At 46.9% G+C, this 21491-nt stretch overlaps 1 protein-coding gene across 1 annotated transcript in view; it reads right to left on the reverse strand.

The window, feature by feature from the left end:
- Positions 1-2078: 2078 nt before the first annotated feature.
- Positions 2079-21491, reverse strand: part of LOC144953403 (UDP-glucuronosyltransferase 2A2-like) — a 38343-nt gene continuing 18930 nt past the window's right edge. Inside the window, exons 6-9 of the mRNA XM_078883979.1 lie at positions 20991-21122; positions 20451-20538; positions 5145-5364; positions 2079-2367 (exon numbers count right to left, since the gene is read on the reverse strand). Coding sequence (XP_078740105.1) covers positions 2079-2367; positions 5145-5364; positions 20451-20538; positions 20991-21122 — 729 coding nt within the window. The remainder of the gene's footprint in view (positions 2368-5144; positions 5365-20450; positions 20539-20990; positions 21123-21491) is intronic.

Consider the following 21491-nt stretch of genomic DNA (forward strand, 5'->3'; position numbering starts at 1 on the left):
GAGCCAGGCCACGCTGACAGTATAAGAGGGGCCCCGGGAGGGGACCTCGGGGCTGTCGTTTGGAGTGGGATCCCCGTCATGCTGCTGGAGTCTTCACCATCGTCACCATCTTCACCATCTCGGCGTTGCCAGTCAGGCAGTTTACCAGCTGTCCTGACTGGGAACCGTAGTTGCGAAGTGTCGCCGAGTCAGTCACTACACATGTATAGCTTTATTATTGAGTGCTAGACAAACATTATCCCTTTTTTTGTTTAATTTTATTTTAGTTTCATATGTGTACCTCACATTATATTTCTCAGTCTCAGAAATGTAAGGTCAGTTAAATTCCTCGGATTGAAATAATTGAGATCAGAAACGCATTGCTAAGTGGAGTGTGCCTTTTCGTTCACAGGAGCATATTATTCCACAACGCTAAGTGCCTGAAACATTTAATAACTTGCTCTTGATATATGTGTATTTAGAAAAATCATGAACAAATGCAACATTCAGGTTCGATTTAACACAGTACATAAAATTCGTGATCTGATCCCATCTGTGAAGGATGTGAACCCTGACATGCAAAACCCCGGCGTCTACAAACTAAGCTGTTTCTGCGGCAGTAGTTACATTGGGGAAACTAAGCAACATGTCTCGGACTGTGAACATAAGGCAGATCTGAAACACGGAAGGACCAATACCTCAGTCATGGCTGATCATTGTTTTAATGCAGTGGACTCACACGAAATTGATTTCTCCAAGAAGAAGGTACTTTGCAAACCCACTGGCTATCAACAAAGATTCGTTCATGAAGCCATCCATATGTTTAGACACAGACACAATTTCAACCGAGAAGATGGGTACAACTGAGCAATCACTGGAAGGACGTTATTAACCAGTTTAAGTCATAACTGTCTGTGATGTTTCCACCCTACCTTCCGATGTTGGTTGTTATTTTCGGCTCTCTGATTTTACATTTTCATTAACAGGTTAAATTTATCACACTAACACAGCCACCTCACGCGCCGACACAGCAGCGGCTCTGCGATCTTACATTAACATGCTAATCTCTCACATTAACATAGCCACCTTCGCGCCTTCCATCGTAGACGTCGTCCTCCGATCTTACATTAACATGCTAATTTTTCACATTAAAATCACTAGCCCCGCCCATTTTGTTTATGGCCCTTGGGCTAAACCCATTCTAAACCTTTAAAACAGTCTGCCTCAGCAGCTTTACTCTTTTTTCCTCCTGATGACGATCGCTTGTGTTGTGATCGAAACGTCGTAGTGTTTTGTTATTTTCTTTCAACCTATCTACGTGACTTTACCGAAAGACCCAAAGAATATTTAGAAATAGTTGTTTTTATTATTATACATAATAGCCACTACTAGGTAAGTATGCATATGCAATTTTTTAAAACTGGTAGTTAGAATATATAAAACATTTAATTTGTATTAAGCCTATTTTTATCCCCTTTATATCTCTGGCCTCTCTGTGCTATCAAGAAGATCTCTTCCCCAAAACATTGGATTTTATACATGTTCTTTTAAATATTGTTTTCAACAAATGTAGTATGCTTTCAGCAAATCCGAAGTTATCTTCGAAAAGAGCCTGACATTTGTATTACAAGCGGAGATGGTTATGTTAATGTTAGAAATTAACATTAATGTAAAATTGGGGAGTCAAGAAAAGGTTATACTTGAGTCCTGGAGGTCCCATCTTTAGTAAACTAAAACTAACATCGGAAGGTGACAAATTGGAAACATCACAGCCAGTTACGACTTTACGGCACTTGTGCCCCACCCACTTCATTTTGACACTTAGGCTACGCCCATTTTAAACCTTTAAAACAACTTGCCTTGAGTAGCTTTCCTTCATTTTTTCCTCCTCATAACAGTTGCTTGTGTTGCGATCAAAACGTCGTAGTTTTTTTGTTTTATTATTTTGAACATACCTACATGACTTTACTGAAAGACCCAAAGAATACCTATTATTGTGTTTTCATTGACAAAAGCAACAGCTGTGTTGCTTTTGTCAATTCATTCAATTCTGTCCAAGGAAATAACTGATTTTCATATAAGAGTGATCCCAGCTCCCCTCACTCCTTCTTGCTCTTCTTTCCTGCCACTTTGGCCGCCCTCCTGTGGTGGCAGCACAGGCGGCAGAGGAGGACAGGCAGCGTGAGGGCGAACCCTGCAGCAGCACCCAGGAAGGCCACCACGTCCAGGCAGTGCAGCTGATACCAGGCGAGTTGATGAGCCGCTGTGCGCAGGTGGCGCGCGTGGCCGTGATGCATCACGAACTCCAGCGCGTGCACCGCGCGGTCTATCGGTCGCTCGGGCTGGTCGTGGTGGAGGCGCGAGAGGTGCTCAATGCTCTCCTGGTAGCTGTGGACATCATGCATCAGAGCACAGGGCCAACAGGCAGACAATTTACGCAAAACCAAAGTTTTTTTTGTATTTAAAGTTTCTTGTTACATATCTCCCTGCAAGCATGTGTTTTTTCAAGGGTTATTGCAAACAACATTCACATTTATATCGTTTGAAGTAAAACGAATTTAATTGTGATGATACGGCCATTCCCTACTCAATGGTGGCAACATCACCACGGCTCATATTTCAGTCTAGGTGGACTGAGGCCACGTGACACGTTGAAAGCTTGCTGCCCTGAGATCATGCGACAGACCCAGGTGCCATGGATTTACTCACTAAGATAGCTTACAGATGAAACCACCTGTACTTCCTACTACGCAAACTTGCTGCGTTTTAGTCACATGGCACTCACTCATTTTGAATTGTTGTTGCAGTGCAGCTGCATTCAGCTGCCCGGTATCATCCTTCAGAGCTTCCTTTATAGAGGACAATCTTGACACAGCTGGTACCAGCGATTGGTAAGCCCAATTGGCTCCACATCCATATATACCACATCAGTCCATCTCTCTACCCTAGCCCATTATACGCTTATTTAGCTGCCTGTATCCAGCCAAACAGAAGTGGCTTAGGCATGCAGTGGATGAGCATACAGGCTACATGACTGAGGCAATGCAGCCTCACCTGCCAGAGAGGCTCAATGATGGGACTGTGCCCTGATATTTTAATGATCTATGAGCTCACACAATCCAGTCTGGTTAAACCCATGGTAAATCAAAGGAAGGCCAACCTGAATGTTTCAAACCGGCACAGATGTTTTGCAATAAAAAATACTAAACACAGTCTGTTCTCCTATAATGCGTAGTTTTCATAGCGTGAATTGTATGAAACACGATTAATGTATTATGGAACACTTTTTTATAACGCGGATGCGAATGGGAGATTGAGTGAAGAGAACTACATCACGCGAGTTGGAATAAGCGGTCGTACGGCTGCCTTGGCATAGCATTACACAATGCGGTATGCTGTTGAATGCTTCTAGATGCTACCCACGAACCTCAGTTTTTGTTCAGCCTGCGTATGCATCTCGCGTATTATCGCGGACTGTGCTGTACCTAAAATATTATATCATTAATTTATTATAACGCGAATATTCCATAACGCGGTGTTTTTCAGGAACGCAGCTACCACCACATTATAGGAGAATATATTATATGTGCGCGTGCCTGGTGGCCCAGTGAGTGAGTAGATTTGAAAAGGGTAGCCATGTGTGGCCAAGACGTGGCGGGCATAAGCACCACGTCGGTTTAGTTATTCATAGCAGCGACTAGCTAGCACAGCCTAGCGGAGGCTCCATAACTTGAGTATTGCCAACCCCCATAATGGATCACATAGTACTCAGGAAACAGAGGAGGTAGGAGCGTCTATTCTGAATAAAACAAAAACTATAATAGACATTTTGTCGGGACAGTGTGTGGAGCCTCTGAATCGCATTGATATAACATACTTTGCTACGGATTTTATGGGGGACATTTCTGGGGAATAAAGGCATCGTGGGAATAATGTATTAGAGGAAGGTACATGGTACATCGCGTTGGTGGGACGCAATAGTTAATTAATCTTGCCAATGCGTTAAATGATCATTTTGCAGGCGCCACCATCTGCCACTCTTAAACTCGTAGTCAGGGTGATCTGTGGTTTTTCTAAGCTGTATCAGTGTCGAAATACGCGATGAAGGCTTCTGGATAATACCTGGGTAGGATGAGCCTAGTGAGGGAGTAATGGCGAGAGAGGGCATGGTGCGGGTCACCTCAAGGTCATACCGGTATCAATGTTGTTGTCGGGGTGGCTGCATTGAATCACGGGCAAGGGTGCGATGCATTGTGGGTAGACACGTTGTTCTATGTGGGTAAACTGCAGTGCATTATTGGCCAAAGCCTTTGTTATGGTTGCTGGGCAAAGTGTGGTATATTTTTCAAATGCAGAGGACCAATGCCCCAATGCTAACAGCAGGTTAAACCAGTGGTTCTCAGCTGGGGGTACATGGACCACTGGGAGTATATGGCAATGTCCCCGGGTGTATGTGAGGTATTTTATAAATGTGCGAAATATCATACAATGGGGCCATTGGTGAATAATAATATAGGAATTTACCAATGTTAAATAACTACAATAAAATGTAAATCCACATGGTAACCTAGAACAATATAAAGATCTTTCTAAACTAATTGATCGTAAACAATGTGGTTTCCAAGAGTAACCAGTGAGCGTGAATACATTTTGTCACGCATGGTGAGCGTCCGTGTATTTTTTTGTTATTTGCTTGCAATTACTAACTAGTTAGGATGCCTCACAAATTGGGCAATTGGTTATTAATACATTTATTTCTCAGAACCATGTTGGGTCAGGCAAAGGGGTACTCGGTTGAAGCGAAATTCAATCATGGGTACAGGTGCAAAAAGAAGTTTGAGAACCACTGGGCTAGACCATTCATGCCCCTGACACTAGTGTCTTGAGCTAATATAACTGCTGCTACTTTAGCATTCGTTCACCACTGCTCAGAGCTGGCAGAACTAGAGTTTCCAGACCCCCAGAGGAACACTCACATCAACCCCGAGCAATGTGAGAACCATCTCTTTACATTCATGTTGCCGTATTTAATGTAGGTTAATTGATATAGGATTGACGTTATATCATCCCACATGTCAACTCCTTTGTGTTAATTAATTGTTGCTGTCTATAATGAACTGGAAAGGATGGTACACGTACAAGTAATGCCGTTGCTGTGCACGCACCTGCTGTTGTTGATGAGCAAGCCGACTGCATCTCGGATCTCCTGGGCAGTGACCGTGTTGATGTCCAGCACGATAGCAACCCCACGCGTCTGCACTCTCAGGAGGTTGTCCTTTTGGTCGCCAAAAAGCGGGAAGCCGAGCATGGGGACGCCATGGTATATTGCCTCGTAGACGCCGTTAGTCCCGCCGTGCGTAATGAAGGCACGGGTCTTCGGGTGGCCTTTAAAAGCAAAAAAAAACATCATTGTTAAAGTCAACACCAGTCGCGGTAATTAATTGGTTTGCTGATTTAGCTTCATCCAGCTTGTGCCACCACAATCATTATACAATATGATACAGTTTAACATGTTTCCCTTGGAACATATATTGCCTGCCTTTAAAGAAGTATATTATCTTATATTCAAACTCGATTTGAAGCTTTCGTGACTGCAGGAATCCATACTCTTTGTTTTTTTCGGTAAAGTCACGTAGGTAGAAAAAAATAATAGATCACGACAGGCTGCTGAAACACGTCCTTATATATAGAGCCGAGAAGGGGGAAGAGGGTGGTTGCCGCATCGGGCAAGAGGGTGGGGCTCGAGATTGTGCCTAAGCGAGTGGGAAATCCAAAGATGGGAACCGATATATGGGGGAAGGGGGGGTTGTGGTTGATGCGAGAGCTGCGAGAGCTGAGGAGGTGGCCATTGTATTGTGAGAGATTAGCATGTCAATGTAAACGAACCAACGGCAACAGTAGCTGTACTAGTAAGACATCCAGGTCGTTGGACAAACAAACGACACCACATCGAGGGAAGGAGAGAGAGACACACCGAGAGGCACACCCACGCAGAGAGAGACACAAACACAGAGAGACATTAACAAAACCACTTCGAATGCACCCCATCTCATAAGATTCTGGATGCTAAACATAGGTGTCCAGATACGAATGTGTTACATCGGGCAGCCACAACTTAAAACAACTAAATTGCAAATAATGTTTACAGCATCAGAAAAAAATGGCTAAATGCTTTCAAGCTATTAATTCCAGTTAAGTGATTATGCTCTATTACTATAGTACTATACTGCCTTCAACTTTTAAATGAACGATTGGGTGTTTAAGGTTAGCTATTTGTCGTATTATCTGGCTGTATAGCAAATAAAAACAATAACTTTACTATGCAAGTAAAAAATCGTGTTAAAAAAAAATCATATTTCCGAGTTTTTATTTTATTTTGGGCCCCTTTATAATACAGGGTGTTTTAAAATTATAGACCAAATTTCAAAGCAGTATATTTCTCGATGGCAACATGTTACAATTACATAAACAGTTACAAACGGTTTAATGAGTAATCAAGTTTTGCTAACCATTTTATAAATGCTCTATGTGCCCTCCACCTGCTGTACGGACAACATCGAGACAATAGTTGAATTCGTCCCAAACGCCTCTCAAAATGTCTTGCACTGAAGTCACCACTGCCGTGATTCTGTTTTTGAGGTCATCCAGATTAGTCGCTAATGGTGGCACAAAAACACGGTCTTTGACGTATCCCCACAAGAAAAGGTTACAGGGTGTGATGTCTGGGGATCTTTGGGGCCAAGAGTTTAGCGCCAAGTCTTGGGTTCCCGTGCGACCTCTCCAACGTTGAGACAGTGTGTCTTGCGAATGACTGAGGCTAGGCGCTGTTTGTGGGCTGGGAGAGGCATCTAGCGATAATCATTTGAAATTCTATGCCCCGCCCTTTCAAGGGGTAAGAGTTTCATTCATGGGCGGTTCGTGGTTGCAGAGATATAGCGATTTCAAATTGGGTTAATCTCTGTTAAACACCCTGTATATACTACAGACCCCGCACTAGCTTAATCCGGCACTGGTTGCAGTGTCGCAGTGAATGGGTGGGAGAGAGATTTGTGACAGCATGGGTAGCCAGGGTGTTGGGGTCAACTTGAGGGTTCCAGTAATACACCACATTGCAGTGTTCACTTGGACATCAACAAGTCGAGTGTGACTACTTCTGGTCAATACTGGTGCAGAGTACATGGCTACAGAGTACACAAGGGCCATCATTGATGTCCGTAGCACTGGGTGCTGTTGATCCCCAGCTTGTGCTTGCCAGTTTATGGACAAGGATAACCCTTGATTTGGACTTGGCGGTTATATTTTTCAAGTGGTCATGGCAGGTCCAGCTTCACTCCAAAAGAAGTTGGAGAGATGTCGTGTTGCACAGAGTTTCTGAAGAAGGTAACTTTCAGAGTGTGTGCTTGACGCTCCTATTGTCAAGATTAAATGCAGTGACTGTTGTTGTGTGGGGATTTAGCTTGAGCTTCCATTTCTAGAAATATTCCCCCATGGCAGTGATCTTCACTGATTTTCAGAGGGGGGCCACTTTCACTAATAAGACATCATCAGTGTGAGGGCTGCCACACACGTGAAACCTTTGCGGTGTGACAGTAGCACGATGATGATGGGGATTGTCTTCACATTTGTGTATTGTCGAGGGATCCCACATCAAGGGCCGCACTAAAGGACAGCAGGGGCCGCCAGTGACCCGCCGGCCTTGCAATAAAGAACCCTGCCCCATAGTGTGTAGGTTTCGCTTCAGAGTGAATTTTACGTCGTTGACAGTGGCTGCTTGGATTGCCAGGGCAAGGTTATATACCAAATGCAGGTCATACTCTTTGGGTTTTTTGGTAAAGTCACATAGATAGAAAAAATACTTAAAAAATCACGACATTTCGATCGCAATGCAAGCAATCGTATTCAGGTGAAAAAATTGTACAGCAGGCGAACTGCTGAGGCAGGAGAAATATAGCGAGAGAACTACTGTAGCAAAAGGTTATATAGGTTTGAGATGGATATAACCCAAGGGTAAGTGGGCGGGGCTAGAGATGGAATTTACAAGTAATATACCTCGGATGTTTTAATCGTAATGAGACCAGATGGCTCATTGGGATACTGTCTACAGGAAAGCCACCCACACGGATGCCTATCTAAAACCTGACTCCCACCACCATCTAGCCCAACTGTCACCCCAACCGTTGGGAGAGAACCACCTGAGGACCCAATCAAAACCATCACATTGCCATACATAGCAGGGGTCACCAAAACATTTCCAAAATCATGAGCAAACACAAGATCCAGGTTCGATTCAACACAGTACATATGTAATGTAGTAACTCGTCGGGAGACGACTTCACGGGTAGCACACTCTTTTATTTGAACCAACTATATTTACACGGGTGACCAACACCCACTTAGCTACACGGGTGACCAACACCCACTTAGCTACTCGGGTGACCAACACCCACTTAGTTACTCGGGTGACCAACACCCACTCAGTTAATCGGGTGGCTAACACCAGCCTAACCCTACACAGTCCTCCTGGCTACACCAACACGGGCTCTTACGCCCCGTAGCCTCTCGGAACACACCCAGCCGGGGTGTCCGTCTCGACTCTGGGTCCCACAGTCCCGACCCACATGGGCGTCGGACCACGGGTCCCACAGTCTCGCCTTCGAGCCACACAGGGCCCCGGTCCCGATAAGGACGGCGGGACTAGGGGTCTCGGGCTCTACTCCTTCAACTCCGTCTTCAATCTTCAACTGGTTAACAACCACGAGTGCTCTCGCGCGTCACCCTTTATACCCCTCCTGCGGACGTCGCTGAGAGAACCTATCCCAATTGACCAATCACCGGGCGCTGGCTACGATCCTCTTTTCCCACCTCGTGTCAGCGCGCCTCACCACCCACGCCGCGCCGCCCGTAATCCCTCACTCCCGGCGGCGGCCCGAACACCTTAGCCATTAGGTGTAGCGCGGCCTGGAGCGTTGAGCGGGACGACCTTGTAGCAGATGTGAAGGCTGCAAGCGCGTCGTCGTCGAGCATCGCTGGCAGCGCGCGCAGGGCAGTGGTGTCGGACCACCCCGACATTTCTTGATGTGCGAGGAACCTTCGTTGGAAGGCTCCCCAGTCGCCCCCATCCGCCTTGAACGCCGACAGCGCGGGCAATCTTTGCTGAAGGACCCGATCGTCATCGATGTCGGAGCGATTTTCCCGCGCGCCGCTGTGGTTGTGGAAAATGTCGGCTCCGTCTGCAGGCGCAAAATGGAGAGCTCCGGTGCGCGCTGATGACGCGGGCTGCGCTGAGTGGAGATCTCCGGCCACGTGGTGTCCGCGCTTCCCGCCAATCGATGGCGGACCCTCAAAAACGGCGCCAACTTCAAAACTTTTGGCGCGAAGCGCCTTCTGGCGGGATCCCTCCAGCCTCGCTCCCTCCTCCAACCCCGCAGCCGTCCCTCCGCCCGCTGGAACGGAGATTTCCGCCAAAATTGCAGCGGCGGCGAGCAGCAACTCCGCCAGGCGGAAGGTGTGCGTGCTGTAGGCTGGTGTCGGAGGCGAGCGGAGCGTCGGCCATCGCCGCGAAGTGCTGCATCGGCGGCAACTCCTCGTCCTCTCCTCCCGAGGTTGGTGTCTCCGGCACGCCGTCGTCCTCCCGACCTCGCTCGTGGGTACGGGTAGTCTTCCTAGTGTCCATTCTTCTTGAAGACAGGTTTACTTCTGACGCCAGTTGTAATGTAGTAACTCGGCGGGAGACGACTTCACGGGTAGCACACTCTTTTATTTGAACCAACTATATTTACACGGGTGACCAACACCCACTTAGCTACACGGGTGACCAACACCCACTTAGCTACTCGGGTGACCAACACCCACTTAGTTACTCGGGTGACCAACACCCACTCAGTTAATCGGGTGGCTAACACCAGCCTAACCCTACACAGTCCTCCTGGCTACACGAACACGGGCTCTTACGCCCCGTAGCCTCTCGGAACACACCCAGCCGGGGTGTCCGTCTCGACTCTGGGTCCCACAGTCCCGACCCACATGGGCGTCGGACCACGGGTCCCACAGTCTCGCCTTCGAGCCACACAGGGCCCCGGTCCCGATAAGGACGGCGGGACTAGGGGTCTCGGGCTCTACTCCTTCAACTCCGTCTTCAATCTTCAACTGGTTAACAACCACGAGTGCTCTCGCGCGTCACCCTTTATACCCCTCCTGCGGACGTCGCTGAGAGAACCTATCCCAATTGACCAATCACCGGGCGCTGGCTACGATCCTCTTTTCCCACCTCGTGTCAGCGCGCCTCACCACCCACGCCGCGCCGCCCGTAATCCCTCACTCCCGGCGGCGGCCCGAACACCTTAGCCATTAGGTGTAGCGCGGCCTGGAGCGTTGAGCGGGACGACCTTGTAGCAGATGTGAAGGCTGCAAGCGCGTCGTCGTCGAGCATCGCTGGCAGCGCGCGCAGGGCAGTGGTGTCGAACCACCCCGACATTTCTTGATGTGCGAGGAACCTTCGTTGGAAGGCTCCCCAGTCGCCCCCATCCGCCTTGAACGCCGACAGCGCGGGCAATCTTTGCTGAAGGACCCGATCGTCGTCGATGTCGGAGCGATTTTCCCGCGCGCCGCTGTGGTTGTGGAAAATGTCGGCTCCGTCTGCAGGCGCAAAATGGAGAGCTCCGGCGCGCGCTGATGACGCGGGCTGCGCTGAGTGGAGATCTCCGGCCACGTGGTGTCCGCGCTTCCCGCCAATCGATGGCGGACCCTCAAAAACGGCGCCAACTTCAAAACTTTTGGCGCGAAGCGCCTTCTGGCGGGATCCCTCCAGCCTCGCTCCCTCCTCCAACCCCGCAGCCGTCCCTCCGCCCGCTGGAACGGAGATTTCCGCCAAAATTGCAGCGGCGGCGAGCAGCAACTCCGCCAGGCGGGAGTGTGCGTCCTGTAGGCTGGTGTCGGAGGCGAGCGGAGCGTCGGCCATCGCCGCGAAGTGCTGCATCGGCGGCAACTCCTCGTCCTCTCCTCCCGAGGTTGGTGTCTCCGGCACGCCGTCGTCCTCCCGACCTCGCTCGTGGGTACGGGTAGTCTTCCTAGTGTCCATTCTTCTTGAAGACAGGTTTACTTCTGACGCCAGTTGTAATGTAGTAACTCGGCGGGAGACGACTTCACGGGTAGCACACTCTTTTATTTGAACCAACTATATTTACACGGGTGACCAACACCCACTTAGCTACACGGGTGACCAACACCCACTTAGCTACTCGGGTGACCAACACCCACTTAGTTACTCGGGTGACCAACACCCACTCAGTTACTCGGGTGGCTAACACCAGCCTAACCCTACACAGTCCTCCTGGCTACACCAACACGGGCTCTCGGAACACACCCAGCCGGGGTGTCCGTCTCGACTCTGGGTCCCACAGTCCCGACCCACATGGGCGTCGGACCACGGGTCCCACAGTCTCGCCTTCGAGCCACACAGGGCCCCGGTCCCGATAAGGACGGCGGGACTAAGGGTCTCGGGCTCTACTCCTTCAACTCTGTCTTCAATCTTCAACTGGTTAACAACCACGAGTGCTCTCACGCGTCACCCTTTATACCCCTCCTGCGGACGTCGCTGAGAGCACCTATCCCATTTGACCAATCACCGGGCGCTGGCTACGATCCTCTTTTCCCACCTCGTGTCAGCGCGCCTCACCACCCACGCCGCGCCGCCCGTAATCCCTCATTCCCGGCGCGCGCTTCCACACCACGCCCACATCGCGTGCCCAACCCCGCACCCCGTGCCGCCCCGTGATCCATCACTGTCGGCGCACGTCAACACCACCACTACACATACAATTGGTGATCTGATTCCATCTGTGAGGGATGTGATCCGTAACAGCAATGCCCCGGTGTCTACAAACTCATTTGTTTTAAATTTCGATTTAAAGCTTTCGTGACTGCAGGGGTTCATCTTCTTGATTCTTTAGGTAAAGTCACGTAGAAGGGAAATAATATGTTTTCTTTTTATTATTTTATTATTTCCCTTCTACATGACTTTACCGAAAGAACCAAGAAGATGAAACTAATTTGTGTCTGCGGCAGCAGTTACATTGGAGAAACCAAGCGATATGTCTCAGACCATGCTTGTGAACACAGGGCGGATCTGAAACACGGTAAGACTGATACTTCGGCCATGGCTGATCATTGTTTTAATGCTGTGGTCACACATGATATTGATTTCTCCAAGACGAATGTACTATGCAAACCCACTGGCTATCAACAAAGATTTGTTCATGAATCCATCTAGATATATAAACACATTTCAAACGAAAATATGGGTACAAACTGAGCAATCATTGAAAGGATGTAATTAACCTGGTAAAGTCGTAACTGGCTGTATTGCTTCCATCCTACCTGCCGATGTTCACAGTTATTTCTGACTCTTTGAGTCACATTACCTTGTTAAATTTATTTACATTTACAGACTAAATGTCTCACTAACATAGCCGCTGCTTCCCTTTTTCCTCAATCTGGTGGTGGCTCTCGTTGTTTAATAGACTGAATGTGTCTCATTAACACTGCCGCTGCTTCCCTTTTTCCTCAATCTGGTGGTGGCTCTCGTTGTTTATTAGACTGAATGTGTCTCATTAACACTGCCGCTGCTGCGGGAGCCATCTCACATTGACATGCTAATCTCTAATCTCTGGCAATACAATACAATGGCTTCTTCGGCACCGTAGTCGTGGGATTACAGTAACAGATTGACATGCTAATCTCTAAATTCCATCTCTACCCCCGCCCACTTACCCTTGGGTTGTACCTATCTAAAACCTATATAACCTCTTGCTGCAGTAGTTCTCTCGCTCTATTTCACCTGCCTTAGCAGTTAGACTGCTGTAAAAAAAAATTCACCTGAAGACGATTGCTTGTGTTGCGATCGAAACTTCGATATTTTTTTTTTATATATGCGTGACTTTACCGAAAGACCCAAAGAGTATGAATTCCTGCAGTCACGAAAGCTTTAAGTCAAAATGTAGGTTAGTGAAGATCAAATCAATGCTAATGATCATTTATACTTGTGTAGTGGTGATACGCGCTGGGGTGGGGATCGTGTGCCAGCGCGTAGTGATTGGCTGTGTGTGTTGGTGACGTGCGCTGACGGTGAGGGATCAGGGGTCAGCGCGGGGTCGGGGGTTATGTGGTAGTGATTGGCTGTGTGCCGGTGACGCGCTTGAGAGGGAGTGATCATGTGGAGGTCGTGCGGGTTGCACGCCCCCAGTGCGTTCAAATAAAATGGGGAAAGCGCCGTTGGTACGTCCACCCCTCCCGACTGAAACCGTTCTCGCCTCCATATGGCCTCCCTTTGTGTCGTGAGGGCCGAGCATGTGACGTGACCGACGACCCAAGGGGGGAAATGTCTCTGCCTGATCCTCACATGTCTCCGCCTGATCCGCTCCCAGGTGTCTCGGAACTGACAGCTGCCGACCACCGGCGGCCGGATCTTCGCGGCGCGGCCGGTCCTTCCAGACCCGATCCGCGCCGTCCAGAGCAGCCGGAGCCACCGGACGGTCGTCAGCGTCCCGTCCCATACGACGGACCGGCCAGGCGGACTCGCGCTAGGTCGCGCTACTTTTCATGATCTACCGAATGAGGAGTCGAGGCGGCCGGAGCGCCTCGTCACTGCCTTTGGTCGCAGAGACACTGGACACGTTCATTTTCCGGAATTCGCTTTTATTGTGTTGTTCGTCGGGCTGTACATAGCTTCTTATCTAGGTGTTGTGTGTGTTGTTGTTGACTTTTATTGTGTTGGTTGTCGATTTGTACATAGGTTGTTGTTGTTGTTGTGTTGTTGTTGTTGCGGTACGGGGCACACTGGGGGGGGGGGGGGGGGTTTCTGTTGTGTTGACGTTGTGTTGTGTTGTTGTTTAGCAGCCGGGCCGGCTGCGAGCTATGTGGGAGGGGGTGATGTAGTGGTGATATGCGCTGGGGTGGGGATCGTGTGCCAGCGCGTAGTGATTGGCTGTGTGTGTTGGTGACGCGCGCTGACGGTGAGGGATCAGGGGTCAGCGCGGGGTCGGGGGTTATGTGGTAGTGATTGGCTGTGTGCCGGTGTGTAGTGGAAACACGCGCTGGGGAAAACGGATCGTAGGAACAGCGCGTCGTGATTGGTTAACTAAGGAGCGATGCTCACGTCGAGGTCCGCATACGCTCTGTCTCCCGTGAGCGGGGACTATATAAGGGGATGCGCACAGGCGCACGGGGAGCGAGTAACCAGCGAAGACTGAAGACGGGGGATGAAGAGCTAGAGCCCTGCGGTACCTAGTCCCGCTGTCCTGTAGGGACCGGGACTCTGTGTGACCCAGCGGCGGAACCCTGGGACCCGGGGCCGAACGTCCGTGAGAGGGCCGGCTCGTGGGACTCAGAGGTTGTGGCCCACGCCCAAGCTGGGGTGGGCTGGTAGGCTCCACGGACGTTACGAGTCAAGTACAGTGTGTAGTTGGAGGAATAGAATCTACACGAGTCAAGTACAGTGTGTAGTTGGAGGAATAGAATCTACACGAGTCAAGTACAGTGTGTAGTTGGAGGAATAGAATCTACACGAGTCAAGTGCAGTGTGTGTAGCCAGAGGAATAGAGTCTACACGTGTCGAGTGAAGTGTGTGCGTAGTCTGAGGAATAGAGACCACACGTTGTATAGTGACAAGTCAAGATGTAATAAAAAGTGTGTTACCCGTCAAGGAGTTTCCTGCCGTCATTCCAATACTTCACTTGTAATGTGCATTTTATCTGTAGACCCCAATGCACTCCGTGTATCGAAAGCAGGAAATAAACAGAACCAGGATAAACGCCCAGAAGTAGGGGGTAAATATAGCTTACAATTCTGATTTTCTTATTGGCAAAGGCAAAACATTACAAGACTTTCCAGCGGCAGAGGAAATGAGCTTTGATCTTAGAGTAATTAGAAGAAGAAGGCGATCCGAAGGGCTCAGCCACCACGTTGGTCCATAATGATGGATCAGTTTCTGTATATATTGCGGGGATAATCCAATGGGTGTCTTGTAAGTCAGCAGCAGGATCTTATAGTCCACTCGACTGGTAGCCAATGTAAACCCAAGAAAGCAGGTGTGTGATGCGCTCGCCACTGATGGTTTTCAGGTTTATGGGACAGTGCATTAACCAATGTTCCACTGCTCCATTCGCACATGGATAAACACATCCACTTTATAGCATGCATGCGATAGCTCAGAGAAAAGGAGTTGTGATGAATGTGGAGTGTAGTAGTAGCACAGCACTGAGAGTGAAATAATGATAAAGGTGCAATTTCTTGTTCAGGCCACTGCTCGCGAAAGAAGGTGGGAGTTCTCACACTTTGCCCTAACACATGCAACCTGCTGTTGTACCGAACTGGTGTACCTATTTATGTAGCTTGGAGGACAGAAGCGGGGGGGGGGGGGGGGTTCACGTAACAAATTGCTTCAACTGCCTCCCAAGGAGATCAAATCAGACCGGCCATCCCTGGATTGCAAGTGCAGTGTGCTAACTGCTACACTACCGCAGCCAACTGATATTATGTATATACATACAGTAGTCCCGCAGTTAACAGTGACTTCGGTTAACGGTTTTACGGTTAACGTTTTGCCTCCCATGGGACCTCATGGTTTACACCAAGGGTCCTCAAACTACGGCCCGCGGGCCACATGCGGCCCGCCGAGGACATTTATCCGGCCTGCAGGGTGTTTTTTCCGCCACTGCCTGTCTGTTACTTATTTTCTACATGAGAAGGACGGTCATTGGTGGAAGAGGGAGAGGGGCGGCCGCTGCCGATTGGCTGGCCGGCTGAAGCGCTGGATCATGGGAATTGTAGTCCGGCCGCAATCAAGCTTCAGGCGGTGGGAGGAACCGAACAGCGCAGCCGGACTACTACTCCACCTCCCAGGACTCAGAGGAAGCCAGGGCATGTGGGAGGGGCCGGCTGCGCTGTGAACAAAACTGCAAGTGTAATTAAATTTTTAATGGCACCCGCACCAGTGTGAGCCTGGGGTAAAAGCGGAGTTCCCCCAATCAGACTGCATTGATGGGCAGTGCAGTCTGTATGTCTCTGTGTGGGCAAAGTTATTGCTGGTATATTGTTTTTGTAGCGCTGTATATATATTGGTATTTTACTAATAGCAATTTTGACTCCATAGGAAACAATGATGTCAAGAAAGAGAAAAATTGACTCTGAGTGTAAGATATTCAAAGAACAGTGGACTTATGATTACTTTTTCATGCAGTACAAGGAAAGAGCTGTGTGTCTGATATGCCAAAATATAGTGTCTGTGTTCAAAGAATATAATTTACGTCGACACTATGAAACTCAACATAAAGATAAATATGATTGTTTGGTCGGAGAAGTGAGAAAAGATAAAATATTAAAACTGAAAAATACATTAACTCAGCAAAATACTTTTGTGAAGCAGAAGCAGCTAAATATTTCATCACTGCGAGCAAGTTTTCAAGTTGCCAAGCTAATAGCGTGCACTGACAGACCATTCGTGGAGGGAGAATTTGTTAAAGAATGCCTTCTTTCTGTTGCCAAAGAGATGTGTCCAGAGAAGGCCGATTGATTTAGTACAGTGAGTCTTTCAGGACCTACAATTACACGGAGAATTGAAGAAATGGGAGACAATTTGCATCAGCATTTGAAAAACTCCACAAAAAACTTTACTATTTTTCCTTGGCACTCGACAAAAGCAATGATGTTCGTGATTCTGCACAACTTCTAATTTTTATTCGTGGGACGAATGACTATTTCAAAGTCACAGAAGAGCTTGCTGCACTGCAAAGCATCAAAGGGACAACTACAGGAGAGGATATCTATGAAAAGGTTTGCCAAACTATGAATGGTTTGGAGCTGAACTGGGCTAAACTAGCCAGTGTGACAACTGATGGTGCTCCTAGCATGGTGGGGTCTAAGAAAGGAGTAATTGCTCGCATTAACCAAGAGATGGACAAACATAACCATTTTCATCCAATAGCCATACACTGCCTCATCCACCAACAAGCGCTGTGTAGTAAATCACTGAAGTGGGACTCTGTTATGAAAATTGTGGTATCTTGTGCTAACTTTATTAGAGCTACGTAGAAAGAAAGTAATAAAATAATAAAAATAAAACATAATAAAAATAATTCTCACGACGTTTCGGCCACAACGCAAGCAGCCGTCCTCAGGTGAAAACCAGGTCTGTCGACGCGACAGCGTCTGAACGAAACAGCACACGAGCTTGGAGCATATATATAAGCTGGGCGCCTTGACAAAGGAATTTGCATATCAAGAGGAATTTAGCATATTTATGGGAAATGCAGGAATGTGATTAGTACTACATATGCCCGTGCATTATGCAGCACTAGCAGCATGAAAGGGAGGGGATATGGGAAATGAAGGTATGTGAATAGTACTAATTATGCCCGTGCATTATGCAGGATTAGCAGCATCAAAGGGAGGGGTAGCATTAATAAAGGGAAGGAGTATTAATGCTACCCCTCCCTTTGATGCTGCTAATCCTGCATACTAATTACATTCCTGCATTTCCCATAAATATGCTAAATTCCTCTTGATATGCAAATTATTTTGTCAAGGCGCCCTTTCCCCCCTCCCCTTCCAACCCAGCTTGTATATATGCTCCAAGCTCGTGTGCTGTTTCATTCAGACGCTGTCGTCTCGACAGACCTGGTTTTCACCTGAGGACGGCTGCTTGCGTTGTGGCCGAAACGTCGTGAGAATTATTTTATTATGTTTTATTTTTATTATTTTATTACTTCCCTTCTACGTGACTTTACCGAAAGCTTTAAATCGAAATTCATTAGAGCTCATGCACTAAACCACAGACAATTTCAGGAATTTCTGTCTGAGCTAAATGATGACTATGAAGATGTTCTGTACCACACAGAAGTCCGTTGGCTGAGTCGAGGGACAGTTTTGAAACGTTTCTATGACTTACTTCCACAGATTACAGCTTTTCTGCTTTCAAAAAACAAAGAAGTACCAGAGCTCAATGATACAGAATGGAAATGGCACCTTGCCTTTCTGACAGATGTAACAGAGCTACTCAAAAGTTTCAATTTGCAACTTCAAGGAAAGGGGAAGCTCATCTGTGATATGCAATCACATGTCAAAGCATTTGAAGTAAAATTAGGCCTCCTCATCAAACAAGTGAAGGAGGACAACTTCTGCCATCTCCCCACAACTCAAAATCTGTTAGCGTAAAAACCATTGGTTGCATTCCCAAACAAAACATGTGTGGATTCACTGGAAAAATTGCAAAAGGAGTTCCAATTTAGATTGAAAGAGCTTCATCTCCATGAACAGGACATACAGCTTTTCCGTAACCCATTTTCTATTGACATTGAAAATGTGGATACAATTTACCAAATGGAACTGGCTGAACTGCAGAATTGTGACTCTCTGAAAGACGCATTCAAGTCAAGCAGCCTTCATAATTTCTATGCATCTCTCTCCTCTGAGACATATCCTCATCTCAGAAACCATGCACTCAAAATGGCAACCATCTTTGGCAGCACTTATGTCTGTGAACAGACTTTTTCCAGAATGAAACATTTGAAATCTCCAACCAGATCTAGACTAACGGATGCACACTTGCATCACTTGTTACGACAAGCAGTGACAAATATGGAACCGGACATTGACCATCTCATTAGCCAAAAGCAGGCCCATAGTTCCCATTGAAATACTGGCAAGTTTGTTGATTTAACTTTACTTGTTCTTCATATTAAATATTGTATTTGTTCCCGTTTTGTTTTTTTACTTCAAAATAAGATATATGCAGTGTGCCTAGGAATTTGTTCATAGTTTTTTTTAAACTATAGTCCGGCCCTCCAACGGTCTGAGGGACAGTGAACTGGCCCCCTGTTTAAAAAGTTTGAGGACCCCTGGTTTACACTAATGTTAAAGGGTTGATTAACTGTATGTTTGCGTGATGCACACCGGTGCCAAATTCGGTCAATCCGAGTGCTTGTAAGTGTGCTGGGCATGCATCAGCCAATCAGCGATGCGCATTTATGAGAGTTTCGACCTCGAATTTTTTTAATGTTATGTTTTCTGTTTTGGCAGTGGAAACAGCTCTCTTGCAGAGTGGCCCAAAAGTCAACACACATAGGGTTATTATATACGCACAAAACACATGGGGTTATTTCTTTTTTTACTAATTACCAACTGAGTTCCATTCAAATACATTAATTGTCTTTTGAAATTGATTTGAGATTTTTTTTTTTAAGATTCAAGGTGTAATATTTTAACATTCATCAATTGTGTTTTGTCTCAATTAATTAAGGATTCTTGGTTAAGCTTTGTAGCTGACAGATCTGAAGTGAACCCACAAGAAGAAGAAAAACATTTATATTAACAATGATAATAGATAATATATTAACTTAAAGACTATACAATTACAATGTTCAATGCCAGTGTTAAATTAACGCTGGCATGACTTTTGGATAACTCTGTGTATACAAACAAAATATAAAATCAATGGCAAAAGAAATTTAGGAAAATTTACAATAATGATAATATGATGAATGTCGATTAAAAAAAACACTTAATAATAATAAACACAAGCATCTGTTATTTACAGAGTCAACTGCTCTGATTAATTGCAGCCAACCATATCGGGGCAACTGGGGAATGGCTAACACATGTTGGTCCACCAGCAACACTCTCGCCCCAAAGAACATAGAAAACAAATACATAAACTACAATGCTTGCACTTATATAACATCAAAATTCACCAACACTGCATAAATAATTCGTGCATTTGGGATAGCTGCTATGGAGCATCCATTATTAATTTTACAAACATTTACATTTGTGATTACCAAAAATAGCATCATAAACTTCAATGCTTCTAAATAAGTTTTGACATTGATGACATTCTCAGGTATTGATCCAATATGAAAGTGATCTGTTACTAGATTCCCCTAATTACAGAGCATAAATGGGATTATAGCGCCACCTGGCCAGTTCTGATGTAAGTGTAGGGCAACTATATTCGGTCTATAGATGCTGTCATTTCATATCATTTGAGCAGTGGTTCTCAACCAGGGGTATGCGGATCCCTGGGGTTACGTATCAATGTCCCAAGGGGTACGTGAGCTGATGTATAAATATCGTACATGAGTCATTGGGGAATAATCATGCATGAATCTGGCAATCGAAAATAATTTATCGTAGACAATGCGGGTATTGAAGCGTAACCTGCGAGCGTGAACAATTTACGCCAAGCATGCAGAGCGTCCATTGATTTGTTTTATTCGCTTGCAGTTACTCGCTAGTTATGATGCCTCACAGAATGAACAATTGGTTAACATATTGATATTCATTATTCATACATTTATTTATCAGAATCATGTGAGGTCAGGCAAGGAGGTGCTTGGTTGAAACTAAATTAAACAAAGGGGGGGGGGGGGACAGTAGTAGCCAAACAAGGTTGACAACCACTGCATGACAGTGCTACGTACCCAGCAAGTCGTTCTGTGGCAGCCAGGGCACCAGCTTAGTGTTGGAGCCCAGGGAAGACGGCTTCTCCCCCTCGTATCTCCACACCACCTACCAGCTCACAAGGCGTCGCGTCACACACTCCGGTTGAAGGGAAGAGGCAACCAGCACTCTTACACAGCTCTTACGTTGTAGACACGTTCCCAGACTGGTTGTCTTGAGCTGACAAAAGCCTGATCCTGACTTTAATGAAGATTACATTGACTTAAAGGTTGTGAACAGTGTGTCATCATAGCACAACGGTGACATTGTGGTGACGTTGATAAAACTATGTTTAACAAGTGGATGGTGGTATTTTAGTATGTTGCCATTGCTATAGCATTTCCTCCAGATAAACTTCATCCAGCTATATATATTGAACTTATTTTGCCCCATAAGTAGCCAACCATGCTCGTCGGAGCATGCAGGGAAAGACAACAAACTAAATACTTAAAGCAGTTATAAACAGCGAGACAATCCCCCTTTTTCCCCCACTGCTGTAGCCATAGATGTTTTTGTATTACCTTCTGTGGGAGCTGAGCCAGTGCAGAGGCGATCACTTCAGCCCTCTCGACAGGCATGTATTTGATCATGGATCCCAGAGAGAACACAATGAGGCCGTGCTCACCTGAGCTCTGCGCAAACTCTTCAAAGTCCTGAAATCAACAAAAGTAGAGAAAAAACGTGCACGGTTACATTGATCTGAAACACTATAGAAAGCAGGAAGCGTAGTTATGTATTTGACACGGGACGCTGTTATCCTTTCACTGCACCTCCGACAAGCGCGGTTGGCAACAGAGGTTCAACGTACATGCTTGATATCTGGAGGGCTCAGAGTGACACAGCCACACACAGATGGGATGAGGCAGATGCATGATAAGGATACTAATAACGCAATTATGTAATGCACACGGTGTATTACGAACATGAAAGACGAAAAACCTGAAAGCCAGGCGAAAGAGCCGGGCAAATGTGCAGAGGGTTGGGATTTCAGATTCGGGGCTGCCAGGGAGAAATGTCGCCTG

Source organism: Lampetra fluviatilis, chromosome 76, assembly GCF_964198595.1.
Source record: "Lampetra fluviatilis chromosome 76, kcLamFluv1.1, whole genome shotgun sequence".
NCBI lineage: Eukaryota > Metazoa > Chordata > Hyperoartia > Petromyzontiformes > Petromyzontidae > Lampetra > Lampetra fluviatilis.